Source organism: Dermacentor variabilis, chromosome 8, assembly GCF_050947875.1.
Source record: "Dermacentor variabilis isolate Ectoservices chromosome 8, ASM5094787v1, whole genome shotgun sequence".
NCBI classification, from domain to species: domain Eukaryota; kingdom Metazoa; phylum Arthropoda; class Arachnida; order Ixodida; family Ixodidae; genus Dermacentor; species Dermacentor variabilis.
The window spans coordinates 22,757,499-22,774,393 of NC_134575.1; the positions used below are offsets into that span (position 1 = coordinate 22,757,499).

Genomic DNA, 16,895 nt, shown 5'->3' on the forward strand with positions numbered 1-16,895 from the left:
TAATAAATGATTTCGTCCATGAGCTCAGTCAAGGAACTGCGTACTGCTAAGTGAAGTTCACATGAACTAAGAAGAAACCTTTATGTAGCCGAGCCGCCACGACATCTTTCTTTATGTGCTTGTGCATTTCTCAATTTTTAAAGCAACGTAGAATATCAGAAAGCAGCAGCTTTAACCGAAATAAAAAACTAAATTCTTCGCATCTCAGCTCTCGCAGGGTATATATAAATATTGGTGTTTAAAATAAAACTCAGACCGGTACAGTTGCCATCTCGCTCTGTTGTAAAACCCTGAGTTAAATTTTACCGATTATGCACGTCCTAGCATGTGTGCTCTGCGCTTTTGCTGTTTTTTCAGCTAAAATGCTTTTCAGTGGTAGTTCCGAGGGTCTCCTGATTTCTGAGAAAGTGCCCATGGAGAACAGTACGTATTCAAAGTACAAACGCGGGCATCTAAAATGCCCGCTTTGTCTCCCTTTGTAAACCATCTGTCCTCTGTAGTATCCAAGCCTGTTGTTACTTGAATGACTGCCGTATTTAGGTACGAAACTATAACTTATTGCTACTGAAGTGACGGAAGCTAAGGCGTGAGCAACCAACAATCCCTCGTCGTATCTGATGCTTACAATATTACAATATCAAATTTTTTTTTTTTTTTTCAATGCTGAGGGCAGGTTGTAGCCTTATGTGTTCCGTTAGGAATTTGACATTTGTATGCTCGAACCATAACTTTTCCCTAAAGGAACTTTGATGATTTTCATGTCAGTCAAAGAACATTACCGCATGGCTACCATACCTTCCAAGACAATAGAAAACGGTAGTCGATTTGCGATACTGTATTACGCCAGTAAGGAAACAATTTTTAGGGCATTTTACCTCGTTAAGAAATGTCAGCGCTTCTCTTCGAGATCGCTATCCTTTACTAATTTCACCAGTCATTGCTTTACTATTACTAAAGAAACTGAAGGGCAAATATCCATTTTATGAATGTCGCGTTAAAAAGCTTAGCGCCGCTACGCACGCCAGTTTGGCGTCACGAATTTCAGGGGTCATTCTCTATGTGGACCGTTGTGGCCCAGCAGAAGCTGCGTGCCGGGGGGTGGGTAGATCACCTTATCCGTTGGAAAATAAAGTTTATTCTATCTCTCGAAACTTGATAAGTTCAGACTTGGGCACTGTTAGTATACAACTGAGTTTATTTTTTAAACTTAGAAACCATTAGTAGCACCACGCAAACACCGTCAAAATATAGGGCGTCCAGGCGAGTTGATGGGTGTACTTCAGCGTGGCCTCGCCAGCGGTTTCGTATTTGTATGTCTTTTCTCCCTTACCCTGCCTTTCCCTGCCTTCTCTGACGGTAAGAGTGGCGGTTATAGTACAGTACAAGGTAATAAAGCCTCATTATAAGTGAACGATTACCCAGGTGCAATAAGAAACATTTAAATTAATGATTCAAAAGCAAAATTTCACTGGAGAGGTAGCAGGGCGCATAGAAATATATTCAAACGATTTACTTTATGAAGGTATAGTTACAGTTTCATTTCTTCTTCTATCCATATAGGAAGATAGCGTGTTTTGAAAAAAAATTGCTGGGCCACTAGTTGCTTGCGAGAGGTGCCATTATAACACCCTTAGAAATGTTTTGGATGAACGATCAATACTGCATGAACGCACATGTAATACATAAACAGGTCATAAGTATACGCAGTGGGAACGAGGAAAAAATAAAACAAAACCTAAGCGGATCGGAACAGCCTATTATTTGGAACATTGTTTCACACACCCGTACTTGGAATTATATCACGCGTGTTATATCACGAATTATATCACGAATTTTGTATCAGGCACAATTTCAACGGCTGACTTTGGCACAGCTAGCACAGTTGGAGACGATTAATCGCAATGCTATGCTCACAATCACAGCACTGCTCCGCATCACTCCGATACGAAACTTACAGGAACTTGCCTAGCTCAACACAATTGCTGAGCTAATTTTGCAACGTGAAAAAGCACGTGAAATAAAAAAGCAACTTATTCCCGCTGTTGCTGCGTTGCATGCTCATTTTCAACGCGGCTATCGGAATGACAATCAGCCCTATTTAATGCCTCCCTGGCAATTCACCAGAATCACAACTAATAAGCCAACGAAGTTGCGACGCAGCGATACAACAGGTACAATTGACGAACACAATATCGTCAATGCATCATGCGCTAACACCTGCAAAGTCTATACGGATGCTGCCATTGTCCCAGACGTCGGAAGGACATCATTCCTGAGTACTACGCATAATTTCATCAGCGGCCAGCAGCGCTATTTATTTACGGAAGCCAGAGCTCTAGTAATGGAACTTCAAGCCATCCATGACGCTGTGCAAGATGCGACATCTGAGCTGCCTACTATCAAGCAACTGGATATCGTCACTGATTCTTTAGCGGCTATTCAGGAACTCAGGAAGGTTGATAAGGCGATGTAAATCTGGGAGACAATACACACTATGAATAGTAAAACAGCTGCTTGCGTCAAGGTACACTGGATTCAAGGCCTTTCAGCGAACCCTCACAACATTGCTGCTGACCAGCAGACACACTGCCCTCCTAATCCTGATCTTCCGCCTATTCCCCTCCCACCTCAACCCCTTAACTCGCTCCGAGCCCGTAAAAATTTTCTCCGGCAGGACACAAGCGCTCTTACCCCACCGTGTGTCTGCTCCCTCCCCCTTAACCTTACTAGGGCGGAGGAAGTTGTCCTTAGGAGGCTTCGGGCCGGCGTGGCCCTTACACCGGCTGTTATCTCAAGGTGGAACTGGTCGCATTTACCACTGGGTGCTATGTGTCCATACTGTTCCGTTCCTGTGTTGGAAGCAGATACATACCACCTAATATGGACATGTACTGGTTTAAAATCGGAAAGCTCGCGTCTCCTACTGCAGGCCGGCCTCTGCTACAGTGTGACAACAAGCTATGACCGCTGGATACATGACAACAGATTCCACAAAACATTGCTTCAACTCATACACAACACAGGCCTCACAGCACACATATAATACACATATACGCACCAAGAATTATGCCTTAAGGTCAAGTCTTTATCGCAATAAAAAAAAAGAAAGGGGTTCCACGTCAAAGCTACATATATCTGGGAGGCAGTTCCACATGCTTTTTCATATATATATTTAAAAAGTAAAAAAAAAGAAAATGCGACATGAGAAAAGCCATCACGCATTTTCCGCAATTTATGTGGAATGCCGTTCCATTCAGCTAATATGGAAAATTATTTGCAATATTTCCAGCTAAAGATGGAGAGTAAGCGGAAGAAGATTAAAACTGAGAGCAGAAAATCGATAGTCTGCCAGAGTAACAGAATTGGTGCCGAGAAGAGGTAAACACAATTTCGAAGAACTCATTGCTGGGCTATTTGTTCGTGCATAGCCCAGCACATATTGATAACTAATCACAAATTACTGGAAAGACGCGAACACATACACACACAAAGAAAGGCAAGAATATATATATGTATATATATATATATATATATATATATATATATATATATTATAAGCGCTCGTGTCTGCCTGCTTTGCGTTCGCGTCTGTTTTAGAAATTTGCTTGGGGTTATCCTATAGTTAGGCGGAACACGCACTCTTGCACGACCGACGCTTTTGTGGCTTCATGTAACAATGCAATTTAAGGCGGAAGAACGGCATGGCCTCCTGCAGCATGTGACAATTGAATGGTAAGCTTACGTTCGGCGATAGATGTAAAATAGGACAGTGATAATGATGTTCATAATAATGACCCAGGTAGTGAGCTAGGCCTAAATATATGGGTAAGGCTAAAGGCTAAAACAATAACTGATACGTAGGGGCTAAAATTGCATTGAGAACAACCGCGTTAACCAGGCAGACAATGAAACCAGAGAATTATAAATGAAACCAGAAATTATTCATTTTATTGAAATGCATAAAAAGTGAGGATTTCTAAAGTTCATGGCACATTAAATAAATGTCCTGCCATTTCTGCACATCCATTCATATCATACATTTCTCACGTGGACTTCTGAAATACCTGATGTTATATTTATCTGCGCGATAGTATAGTAGCATCAGATGGCAGCATCAAAATTGCAGAAAAAATGGAAATCGATGTCGATGTAAAGGCATATTTCTATTGTTTGCTTCGTATTGACGATAATTAGCGGTGATGTTGACGGCGACCTGTTTTATGTTTACCGAGAAATTGAACGTATTTTGCGTTTATTCGTGGGACATTATTCCTGAATACCGAGATCAACAACTTTCTCTTATCTGCTACAGTGTCTCCAAATATGTTTGTCTTGTTCAAGTGCCAATGCATGCGACAGGGGACTCAAAACTATACCACCTTTCCAAACAAGTGAAAGACCAGTGCCTTTTACATAAGCATGTTAGCTAAAATTTGTCGATCATGACAACCGACATGGTGCGGTAACCCACTTGTACACATTTTCAGATTCCTGTCTGTTCAGAAATATCAGCATCCCAAGTGGAAGTTATGGGAAACCAACCAATAGCTGCATAGGCAGACCCTTGTGCGTGGGGCCGAGCAAGACAGTTTGGTATAAAAAGTGAGTGCTCTGTTGCTTTCAAATTATCAGTATAGTAAACCGTGTCAGGATTTAGTAACCGTTTAGGCTAGGTAGCAATGTGGTACAAATTAAGCTACTCAGGCTGCACAGCTGCTCGCATTTTGAAGCTGGTAATATATGTACCAACTTTGCATGCTGGTTTTCATGTACTACCTCATATATTGTTACCTTACTAATCGTTTGTCAAGAACTGCATTTCCTCATTCAGCTATGAAGTGTTTCAGGCGTTCCAGGTGAAATATTTCTGAGAAGTCTAACTTTTGTCGCTATTTGCCTAATGTGATGCGAATTAGGTAAGGAATAGCAGCGTGAACGCCCTATGGACATTTAATGAAATGAATGTCGTTCCGGAAGCAAAGTGCAAAACTCATTGCAGGGGGCCTCTTGCTTATTGAAAATACATTGAGCCAGTCCGTGAACGCTGCTACAGTGACTCTTCTGCGAATGGCTCTGCGAGTAAAAGAGGTTTATGCATCCGTATTTAAGTAAGAAGACGTATCAAGCGTGAAAGAACGAGAACGAAACTCCTAGCTGCTTACCTAATCTCCGTAAGTCAGCGAAGGTCCGGCTGGTGGCGAACGTGGTGGCGCAATAGGCCAGTGCGAAAGCCATTGGAAAGCTGTATATAGCGAGCGTGATTTTCTGCAGCGGGACAGGAACAATGTCCCTGTAAGTGATGGACTCGCGGGGACGCAGATGTATTTGTATACCCACCACAGCTAATGCCAACATAGGAAGTCATGCGCCTGCTTGCTCTGCAAGGATTTATCATGTGCGTTACGTGGTTGATAGCATGTTGGTCAAATGATTTAGAAGTTATGCGCGTAGCTACAAAGCACGCTTTCCCATCAAATAGACTGGGTTCATGACGAAAGCACGGGCAAAAGAGACATTAACTCCAGAAAAAGAAAGAAAACGTTTTAGATATATAGCTAGTCTCAGGCTACGCCACCAGGCTGAAGCATAGACCAGCACCGTGATGTTGAAGGGAGACCCGTAGGATCTATGAAGTCACCGTTCACAATAAAGGTGTGTTGCAGTGCGACTTTACCCTTATAGAATGACTCCCCAGGACAGTGTTCGAGTCACGCCTGCACGGACAGCGGCCGACCGTCCAGTCATAGTTATGCGTCGAACAGTGTTCACCTTCGTGATTGAAATCGAGGGCAGTGGCTCGACGTTCTCTTCGCAGCCCCAGACATCGCAAGCAACACTGTCCGTCATACCAATTAGTGCAGTCCTTGTACTATGGAGAGCACAGAAGTGATGCCTCACTTAAAAGATGTCCGGTTGAAGGTGGGAGCTACCGTTCAGGCTCTCGTATAGTGCAGTACGCCTCATGTTTAGGGTGTTCCATTCTGCTAAAAACAGTGCGCGTTCCAGGTAACATAGCAGCCTTAACGAAAAGTTGTGATGCTAGCACACCCCGTGCGACGCCACTGTCTTGATTTTCAAAGAAGCAGGGCCATGTGTAAGAAAAAATATATTTAGTACCTATAATGGATAGCTTGTTTCAGCAGATGTCACGCCAGATTTATGTTTAGTATATTCAGTATACCTGTATGAAAGCCTATGGCAGAATAAGTCCACAGGAGTGGGGAAATGATAAGAAAAAATGAGTTTACAGGAATGATGAGAAGTGATGAGTTTACAAAGTCACGAAGACGGTTGAAACCAGAAGGACGAATTTCAGGGAAATATCCGTGTTTACCATCACTCCTTTGCTGGCTGGCAGAATGTCCCGTTGGAGGTCCCTCCGCCCACAAGTAGGTGGCGGTAGGCATAAGAAACTTTGTGAAATTCAGCTCTTCCAGCCTAGATGGCGGTGTGGGTTTTTTAGGACACGAAAGAGAAGGACGAATGCGACCGAGCAGAAAGTGATCCCGGACACCTAGCCAAAGAACGCTACGTATTCAAAAATCGGGGCAGTAATTACGGGACACCACGCGGGTTTTGTTTCTGACTGACAGTGGTCCCGTCTCGCAAGAAAGGTGGTCTAACTTTAGCAGCGTGTCGCTTTCAAATCTACCACGCAATACTGTAGAGTGCAAGGTTCTTTTTCCTCTACGTTTCCTCTAGGTTCTTTTTATATTTTAACTCAAGCATAATTTTGCGAAAGCACATGTAGCCAGCAGCTACAATGCATTTCTTCATTTGCTTTCATTCTAGTTGCAGCGACCCTGCCCCATTTCCAAGTGGCGATAAAAACTGCAGTATTATGGAAAACACCACTGCTTCTTATCCTCGCTGCTGCCCGATGACGGTGTGCTCATAAAAGTGAAGGCGGTGTTGGTGCTATTCAGACCTTCCAGACGCCAACCGCATGGCAAAATTATTGCCCCCTCCACCTCCCTCCCTCCGACGAAGTGAAGCAAGAAATAAATATTTTGATGTACTAGACTTAAGTATAATACTGTCACGTGTTATTTTTAGAGATCCTTCAAACGCACGCATCTGAGGTACTGTGCTACGCCGCTTTTAATACAAGACAAGACCACTGGCAAAAACACGAAAGATGACTTTATGAATAATAAAGCCAACACTCACGTTTTAATACACTACGCAAACAAAGAGTTGTGTTACGCTGACATTACATATGTAATAGAGAAGAATGGTTACGGCATAACATACAGTAACAAGCTATGGAGTCAGCAGGGAGCGCACTAAGTTATCAAGTGAAAACAAAAGCAAAGGAAATCACAAGGAAATAAACACTTCACCAGTTAGCTCTAATGATGGCCTTTGAGCGGTCCAGTTCTGGGTGGCACGAACGGAATGAGACAGGAGTCAGAATAGAGTAGCCGGTTACAGACGACCGACATGACGATGCGCTCGACGGTCACTTTGCAGTCGAGAAGTGCTCACAACGGGACGTCACAGGCTTCGCAGAACACATGCAGCGATCGAGTGGATGCCCTTAGCATACCGGCCGAGGCACTCGGCGACCTGCTCTTCCACGCCTCGTCGCCCGGCTTTGGGAGAGCCGTCAGGACCGGGCCGACCACAGACTGCTACGAAGAAGACGCCAGGTCGTAGCGAAATGCAGAGCCAACTAAGTAGAGGCCTCGTGAGCACGGGTTCAAACGCCCGTCAAGCTCCCACCTCTGCGCCCTAACCGCCTTCTCTTATATCAAAAGCCAACGCGTCTTCTTCTTGTTGACACTTCCCTGCCGCTCTCACGGTTGTTGTTGTCGCCATCAACTTATGGCACGTACCCACGTAGGGGGATGGGCTCTGTACCCTCTTCTTTCCTGTCTTTCTGGTCCTCCTCCGTTTGCACCTCGTGTGCATCAGCGATTGGTACATGTGTCTTCCCCAGCCACGGCTGCCGCTTTTCGATTGGGGCGAAATGCGAAAACGGCTTAGATTTAGGTACATGTTAAAGAAACCCAGGTGGTCAAAATTATACCGCAGTCGCCCCACTACGGCATGCTTCATATTCAGATTGTGGCTTTGCGACGTAAAACGTAAATTTAACATTTACTTGTGGTCGTTTTTTTTTTAGTTGCGACGCTTGGCGCACTCGTGCCAAACTCGCGAAGCACGTCATCGTTGTCATATCTTAATTTGTCCTGTGAGGAGTTTCTACCCCAATTTATCGTTGTACACTATTTACTGATCAATCATTGAGATCGACATGCCTTCCTTTGCGACACATTTACCACTACAATTTATGCATCATAACAAGACGAAACCTATATAGATTGTATCTTCTTGAAAATCGGTTCCCGGGCATAAAGTTCCCCAAATAACCGTTTCCAAGTGAAGCATGTCAATTATCTTGACAAAAAAACATGCGCATGTCCGCGCACGTGCGTGTGTGTGTGTGTGTGTGTGTGTGTGTGTGTGTGTGTGTGTGTGTGTGTGTGTGTGTGTGTGTGTGTGTGTGTGTGTGTGTGTGTGTGTGTGTGTGTGTGTGTGTGTGTGTGTGTGTGTGTGTGTGTGTGTGTGTGTGTGTGTGTGTGTGTGTGTGTCAAGAGCCGCGTCATGCGGGAATCATGATGGGTGGTGGAGATTTCTACAAAGTTACAAGGCAACCAACACTCTACCGCAGGGAGAACAAGGTAATATGATGAAGTATTGTGCATTTTCTGATAACTCATTACAAAAACAGACTAATTATTTACCTATTTGTGTGTCAGAGGCTTGCAGAATATGCACAATTTTATAATTGATTGCAATAATTGCGAAGGAAGGAAAGTTGCTTTTTCTACGTTCCTGTTCCTTCCTATGTCTCTGTTCCTACGTTCATTCGAGTTATAGAAACTCTTCGCGGGCAAGCGAGCCCGTTAACACGCAAGGCACGTTTTCATTTGGCCTTGCCGACGCGGTCAAGGAACGCACGAATAACGCGACCTTCCGAGAGTGAGTGTGACGTGGCGCCGCGGCGTTGCCCTCTCCCCTAATGCAACACCTGGCGCGCCAAAACGCAAGCAGCTTTTCCCTTTCGTCCGCTCTGCTCGGTCGAGGCGCGCTCGTGACGTGGCGTCGCAGCCAATGGGGTTTTCGGTTCTGTTTCGCTGCTACAGGCTACAGACTCCGGCTTTGACTCAGGCTACAGACTCCGGCAATGGGCCATTTGATGCTTTCGCATCAATAACAAATTGCGTGGGCAACTTTGGACGTGGCGCTTCAAGGCGATAGGAACAAGGTCCCGCATTGGCGTTGGCACAGTAGTGCAAGTTTGCATGCTGGAGAAAGGAAGAAAACATAGGTAGGCTACGCAGCCGTTGTAAGAATTAACGCATACGATGGTTTTGAATAAATGATGACGAGCAAGAAATATCATACCGCTGTAGATGCCACATGCCGGTTGCCATATTTATGTTTGACTTCACTTATCAGTAAGACGAAGGGGACTTCAGCGGGTGGTACCGTAAAGCGCCTTCCATTTCGTCCGGCCTTTGTAAAGGGACAAATGCAGGGATCGGATCACGTGGGAGCAAATCTCATTCACAAAATATGAAGCGGCTGCACGGTGCGAAAACAGACTGAAATTCAAAAGGGAGCCCGTGCGCCCTTTTTCTCGAGAGAGCTCCGCTTCCAGTCAGAGTGTCAAAGTAACACGTTCCGTGTTCCGTGTTACTCTGCGTAAAACGAACAGACTGCAATGTTAGGGGTTAGTACACGTGACCTCGGTAATTCCGTGAGCGCGCAACACGCAATACCGCCATACCAATTCCGTCGCTCATCAAAAAGAGGAAGAGAAAAAATTAAAATCCATTCCACTCTGTAAAGGTCGATGACCAGTGAAGCTGTTTAACACACGACACAGAGGTTACAAAGAATTTTGAACGAGTTTACGACCCCATTCGCCCTTATATACATTCGCGTTGACGACGGGACCGCCGCTTCGAGACTCCAGAGGAAACTAGACAGGCGTGACGTTTCGACGGAAGCACCCCCACGGGAGAGCGGAAGAGAAGGCAAGTAGATATGCAAGCGCTTGGAACGCCGACAACGAGAGGGCTGTGCGAACGTAGACATGGCCGACGCGAGTCAGAGTGTGGTATCAGTTCTTATCAGCTGAATACATGTTACGGGTTGTATGTGGATCCAAAATATCAAACTTATTTTTGCATGTTGCGGAGTGCTTCAAACCTGTTTCACCTTCGCCGCAGATCGGCCCGGTATTGTACCGACGTCGTATTGTCCTACGGTTATTACAAGCGCAGAACAAGAATGCGCGAAGCCACAGTCATAAACAGCTTCGCTGTAGAAAGAAGGCAACGAACGCGGCGTAAAAGTACCACGATTCCTCCATCTTGGCATGGGAAAATGGAGGGAAGAAATATTGTTAGTACACGCTAACTGTTCTGATTCCGTGGCACGCGTTGGGGCTGCGGCCACTCCTCAGATAGTTAACGAGTCGCAAACACCAAGAAAATTAAAACTTTATCCTGTGCATTTACATACTCGTAAAAACGCGGTGCTGCCACAGTCGTGCAGCGCGAAAGAACAAAAGAGGCGCCGGTCGCGTAAACAATGCAATCCGAGAGGGAGGAAACGAGAGTGACGGCGCACGGGGAGAAGGAAGAAGAAGGGAGGGGAGAGGAGTCCAATGTTCGCAGACGAAGGCGGCGCCCGGGCGGGAAACTTGAAATGGACACGGGACAGCACACTCCCCGTCTGGTTATACATATAACCACTATATGATGTTTTCAGTCCTCACACGGAATAAGCAGGACTGTCTCGGTCACAGGACGGAGAAACGTCTTGATCACTCCCCGTGTTGCCGTCTTGATCTCCACCTTTCGCACCTTGCCGTCCGCACTCGCGATAACGTTCACAATGAGTCCCATGGGCCACTCGTTGCGGTGAACCTGGCTGTCTCTCAGGAGGACGAGGTCACCTGCCTTGAGACTCCGCGTTAGGGTCTGCCACTTGCGACGACTCTGCAGGGTGGTAAGGAACTCGCGTCGCCAGCGGCACCAAAAGACGTCGGCCAGCCACTGAACCTGCCGCCACTGTCGCCGATATATATCTTTGTCATTAAAGACTGGTGGCACTGTGTTGCCGCCGACCTTCTGGGTCAGAAGCGTTGCCGGAGTCAGCACTTCCCAGCACTCGGGGTCCGTTGAGACAGGAACGAGGGGTCGTGAATTTATGATCCCTGAGACTTCTGCCAAGAGGGTTACCAAGACTTCGTGAGTAAGGCGACGAGAGGTATTCTCAAGAAGCATGGAGTCCAAAATTCGCCGTGTGACTCCTATCATCCTTTCCCACACTCCTCCCATGTGAGAAGCATGAGGGGGATTGAACACCCAAGTGCATCCATGGTCTGACAGGAATGTTCCTAGCTTCTCGTGGTCTGGGCCAGTGGTGCTCACCTTTAGTTCGGTGCATGCTCCAACAAAATTTGTCCCGCAATCAGACCTCAGTTGCTTTGCCGGGCCCCTTATGGCAAAGAATCTGCGGAGCGCATTAATAAAACTTGAGGTATCCATGCTCTCGATTACTTCAATATGAACAGCACGGATACTCATGCAAGTGAAGAGTACGGCCCACCGTTTACTGTTGGCCTCACCGCCTCTGGTGCGACGAGACGTGACTTGCCACGGGCCAAATACATCTAGTCCGACATAAGTGAAAGGTGGCTCGGTGCTTAGTCTTTCTGCGGGCAGGTCTGCCATCATCTGCTGTAGCTGCCTTCCTCTTAGCTTGCGACATGTAACACAAATGTGTATATATGAGGCGATGCTACGCTTAGCTCCGACGATCCAGAACCCAGCTGCCCTGACTGCTCCCTCAGTGAAGTGGCGTCCTTGATGTTTGACCTGTTCGTGATAATGCCGCACAACCAGGGTGGTGACATGGTGTCGCCCTGGCATGATGATGGGCTTCTGCTCTTGCTGGTCGAAATGGTTGGCCCTGCCCAGTCGGCCACCGATTCTCAAAAGACCGTCGGAATCAACCCATGGATCCAGTCTCCACAGAGGGCTTGACTTCGGTAGTCGCTTTCCTCGTTGCAAGCTTTTGAACTCCTCTGAAAAGGCTTCCTTCTGGACAGATAGAATAATGGCTGCCTTTGCTCGGGCTAGGTGTTCTGCAGAAGGTCGCACTTGGTGAGATGAGCTGTTACGCGGGCAGTTTGACACGTTTTCAGAAGTGCCCCGAATTTTGTCCACTAGCCGTACGAGCGTTCCAACTGCGCGAGTCAGCGTAATCCAACTTGAGAAGCGCTCGAACCGCTTGCTGCCGAGTTGTTTCACGTCCACACTGGTTGCGAGAACATTTGCCTGGGGCCGCACCTCCGTGTCGGAGTCCGCATCGACCAAGTCGAACTTGCCCTTCAATACCTGCGAGCAGTGTTCTTGACGATACAAAAAGTCCGGGCCTGTCAGCCAGGTCGATCCTGCCATCTGGGCCGCTGGCACAGACCTGGTTCCTAGATCCGCAGGGTTCATGTCAGAAGGAACGTAGTGCCATTGGTCTGGCCGTGTAGAGCTCCTTATGCGTTCCACCCTGTTACTGACATACACAAAAAACCTTCGCGTCTCATTATGTATGTAGCCTAGGACGACCTTGCTGTCAGTATAGAAGTTTACAGCATCAAGTTCCATATCTATTTCACGACTGATGAGTTCTGCTAGCTCCACTGCCAAGACTGCGCCGCACAGTTCAAGCCTTGGGATGGTGTGTTCCGGATGCGGTGCTAGCTTAGCCTTTCCTATGACGAACCCGACATGACACGCACCATCTGGATATGTCACTCTGAGGTACGCCACTGCAGCCACAGCTTTCGTTGATGCGTCGGAGAATATGTGCAGTTCCTTCCACTGTGCGGTAGTGAGTGAGGCAGGGGCATAGGTGCGAGGTATGTCCAGCTGCTCGAGTACTTGCAAGGAGTCTTTCCACACCTCCCAGGCGGCTCTCTTTTCGTCAGGAAGTGGGCAGTCCCAGTCGCATGTCAGAGCGACTAGCTCTCGGAGGAGGGACTTTCCTTGAACGATGACTGGAGCAACAAACCCAAGTGGGTCGTACAGGCTATTTACCACTGACAAGACACCGCGCCGAGTGAATGGCTTTTCTTGGAATGGAGTCGTAAATGTGAAGACATCCTTCTTCAGATTCCAAGAAACTCCCAGACTGCGTTGGATCGGCTGTGAGCCATTGCTCAAGTCAAGATCCTTCAAATCGTTGGCACGGTCTTCTTCTGGAAATGCTTCCAACACTGTAGGGCAGTTAGAGGCTATCTTATGGAGCTTAAGGTTCGATGCGGCCAACATCTGTTGCGTGCGGCGTATTAGGCTGATGGCGTCCTCGTCGTTGTAGAGAGACTTCAACCCATCGTCGACATAGAAATCCCTCTCAATGAACTGCCTGACGTCGCTGCCAAATTTTTCCTCTCCTTCTCGTGCTGTTCTCCGCAGCCCGTACGTTGCAACTGCTGGTGAAGGGCTGTTTCCAAACACATGTACCTTCATTCGGTACTCTACCACGTCACTGTAGATGTTGTTGTTGCGGAACCACAGAAATCTCAGATAATTTCGGTGGTCGTCTCGTACCAGGAAGCAGTAGAACATGTGCTTAATGTCCACAGTAATGGCCACTGGCTCTTTCCGGAATCGGATGAGCACCCCAAGCAGGCTGTTGATCATGTCTGGACCGGTAAGCAGCACACTGTTTAGAGACAGGCCCTTAAACTGTGCACTGGAGTCGAACACGACTCGTGTTTCCCCAGGCTTTCGTGGGTGGCAAACACCAAAGATGGGGAGGTACCAACACTCTTCTCCCTCTCGAACCGGTGGAGCTTCCTCGGCGTGGCCGTTCTTGAACATCTTCTCCATGAAGCTCGCGAATTGTTCCCTCAGTTCCGGCTTTCTCTTCAAGGTCCGTTGGACAGCAGTGAGGCGTGACTCGGCCAAGCACTTGTTATTCGGAAGCCAAGGTCTTGGACAACGAAATGGAAGAGGTGCTACCCAACTGTTGGATTCGTCCCTTGAGAACTCGTCATCCATCAGCTTCAAGAACTTCCTGTCCTCGACGGAAAGGGAAGGTCTGTTGTCATCCTTCGTTGTGTGGAACAGCGTTTCAGCGACCCCATCGCCACAGCGGTCTTTCCTAGCAGCGTTCTGAGCTGGTTGGAAGCAGTTTGTCGACCCTTGCGTGTCAGCGAGCTTCTCCTTGGCAAGAAAATGATTCTGGCATGGCTCGAAAATGGAGGGACGTCCATTTTCAAGGACGTTTGTTTTGAGGTTGCTCACAGAGTCCGGTGGGCGACTTCGACTTATGCAGACATTCCCCACGATGACCCATCCCAGATCCAGTCTCTGAGCAAATGGAGCATCAGCCGGTCCGTTGCGCTGTTGTCGAACCTTGTGTACTCTGAGGATATCTCTCCCGAGGAGAAGTAGAATCTTGGCCTCTGGGTCCAAACGAGGAATGAATTTAGCTACAGCTCTGAGATGGGGGTGATGCGATGCCACTTCCGGTGTTGGAATCTCGTTCCTGTTGTTAGGCATCTCGTTGCACTCGATGAGCGTTGGCAAGGGTAGCTTCACGGAGCCATGAATGTCCTCAATGAGAAAGCCGGATGCTCTTCTTCCTATCGCCTCTGCAGTTCCAGCACATGTCCTTAGAGTGTAGGGGGAACTGTCACCATTGAGCCCGAAAATGTCGAAGAACTCTGTTCTTGCAAGGGACCTGTTGCTCTGGTCGTCTAAGATGGCATACATTTTTTCAGTGTTGTGAGGCTGAGTCGGGTGACTAACTTTCACCAAGCAGATCTTAGAGCAGGATTTGCCACCGCCGCTTTGACCGCAGACCTCCGTACACTTTGATGACACTTCAAGTGCGGAATCTTGGTCTCGACCTACATCTTCAGAGTCGTGATGAGCTGCAGGAGACTTATGGTTGACATTTCCGGCATGAAGTGCTGTGGCATGCCTCTCGCTACCACAATCGTCACATTTGAGAACTGTTTTACAGTCTCTTGCAAAGTGGTCTGTTGAAGCGCAGCACCTGAAGCATATTCCATAATTTTTCAGCAGAGATTTTCGTTCATCCAGCGGTTTTTCTCGGAAAGTACGACACTTCCGGAGGGGGTGAGGCTTCCTGTGCAGAGGACAATACTTGGTTGTATCATGCCACTTTGGTGCGTTTGAGGGCGGATGGTCGGTGCTTGCTTCCACGTCCGTCAGTTGCACTGAGATGGGCGTTCTTCTCGTGCCGTCATTCGCAGCCCATCTGTCTGCTCTTGGGAGCCTTGAAGGGGTGCCACTTGCAGTGTTGAGTTTGAAGCTAGGATCATTTCTCGTTTTCGCTTGGTCCCTGATAAAGCTGGCAAAGAACGAAAAAGGGGGAAAGGCGACCCGATGATCTCGTTTGTACTTCGATCCTTTCGCTATCCACATGTCTTGCAAGCGCTGCGGCAGTTTTTCTACGATGGGGTTTACCCCTCTTGCCGTGTCCAGATAGGAAAGCCCAGTCAGCTGAGGGTCACATTTTGCAGCCTCAACTTCAAGAAGCAGGTCTCCCAGCTCTCTCAGTTTCTCGGTGTCCTTGTCGGACAGTCTGGGGAAACTTGCGATTCTCCTGAAGATGGCCTCTTCTATAATTTCCGGACGACCATAGCATTCCTCAAGTCTTTCCCAAACTACATCTAACCCGGCTTCGGGGCAGTCGACGTGCACGGAACGCAGCCGCTTTGCATAGCTCGACGACTCGGCACCAAGCCATTTCACGAGAAGATCAAGTTCTTCGCTTGCCGTAACCTCGAGAGTCCGTGTCATTCCCTTGAATGTAGATTTCCACGCCCGGTAGTTCTCAGGGCAGTCGTCAAACTTCGTAAGTGAAGTACTCACAAGGTCGCGTCGAATCAGATACTTTGCCATGGCGGTCAGTTCTGGGGCGTTAGCTTCATCTCCCTGCTGACGAGCAACGTTCTGGGCGATTCCTTGGTTGTGAGCGCTAGGAGTGCATGGAGCGTGGTCTTCAGCTGCTTCATCAACGTTCTGAAAGACGTAATGCTCTCCGCCGTCATGCCGCTGCGATTGCTGGCGCGGGCCAATGCGCACGTGAGCCTGGTCAAGCACGTAGTCAAAGGTACGTTGAGCGCGGTCTTCGGATGCCTCCTCCACAGTCCGACAGATGTGATGCTCCCCGCCGTGCTGATCTACGGCAGCCTCCAGGATCTCTGCTTGTGCTTCCGCGGCGGCCGCTTCTCTATCCAACTGCAACACATGTAACTCGGTGTCTAGCTCGACTTTCTTGCGTTCGATCTCCGCGGCCGCATTTTTCTCTTGTTCTTCGAGTTTGGCCTTTTCCAGTTTCACCGCGGCTTCTTTCTTCATAAGAGAAGCCTGCACTCGCGCCGCGGCGGCCTCCGCTCTTGCTCTGGCGGCGAGCATGCTTGGCGTTGTCGAGGCGGTCGAACGCTCCGAACGGGCTGAGCGCGACGAATGCCGTGACTGCACAGAGCTTGCCATTTTCTCAGAGCATGCGAGACGAGATTGGTCCGGACTCACTTGAGCAGCGGGCGACTTGCGGTCTTGCGACGCCATGCCGTGTGTGGCTGCGAGGCGAAAACGGAGCTTCGCAGCGCGGAGCCAGCGAGCCGAGCCGCCTAAGCCTAGGCGCTTTGGAGACGCGCGTGGGATGCCGACTCGGCGTTCATCGCGTTTTTACTGTTCTGATTCCGTGGCACGCGTTGGGGCTGCGGCCACTCCTCAGATAGTTAACGAGTCGCAAACACCAAGAAAATTAAAACTTTATCCTGTGCATTTACATACTCGTAAAAACGCGGTGCTGCCACAGTCGTGCAGCGCGAA

General features: G+C 48.1%; 1 protein-coding gene and 1 long non-coding RNA gene across 2 annotated transcripts; one reads left to right on the plus strand and one right to left on the minus strand.

Moving 5' to 3' along the window:
• Positions 1 to 257: 257 nt before the first annotated feature.
• LOC142590955 (uncharacterized) lies at positions 258 to 7,007 on the plus strand. Its single transcript, XR_012830293.1, has 3 exons — positions 258 to 423; positions 4,488 to 4,602; positions 6,793 to 7,007. It is a non-coding gene; the product is annotated as an uncharacterized LOC142590955 (long non-coding RNA).
• Positions 7,008 to 10,784: 3,777 nt separating this feature from the next.
• On the minus strand, positions 10,785 to 16,628 carry LOC142591317 (uncharacterized). The gene has a single exon (XM_075703644.1). It carries the CDS (start codon positions 16,626 to 16,628, stop codon positions 10,785 to 10,787), a length of 5,844 nt encoding a protein of 1,947 aa, XP_075559759.1.
• Positions 16,629 to 16,895: the final 267 nt, after the last annotated feature.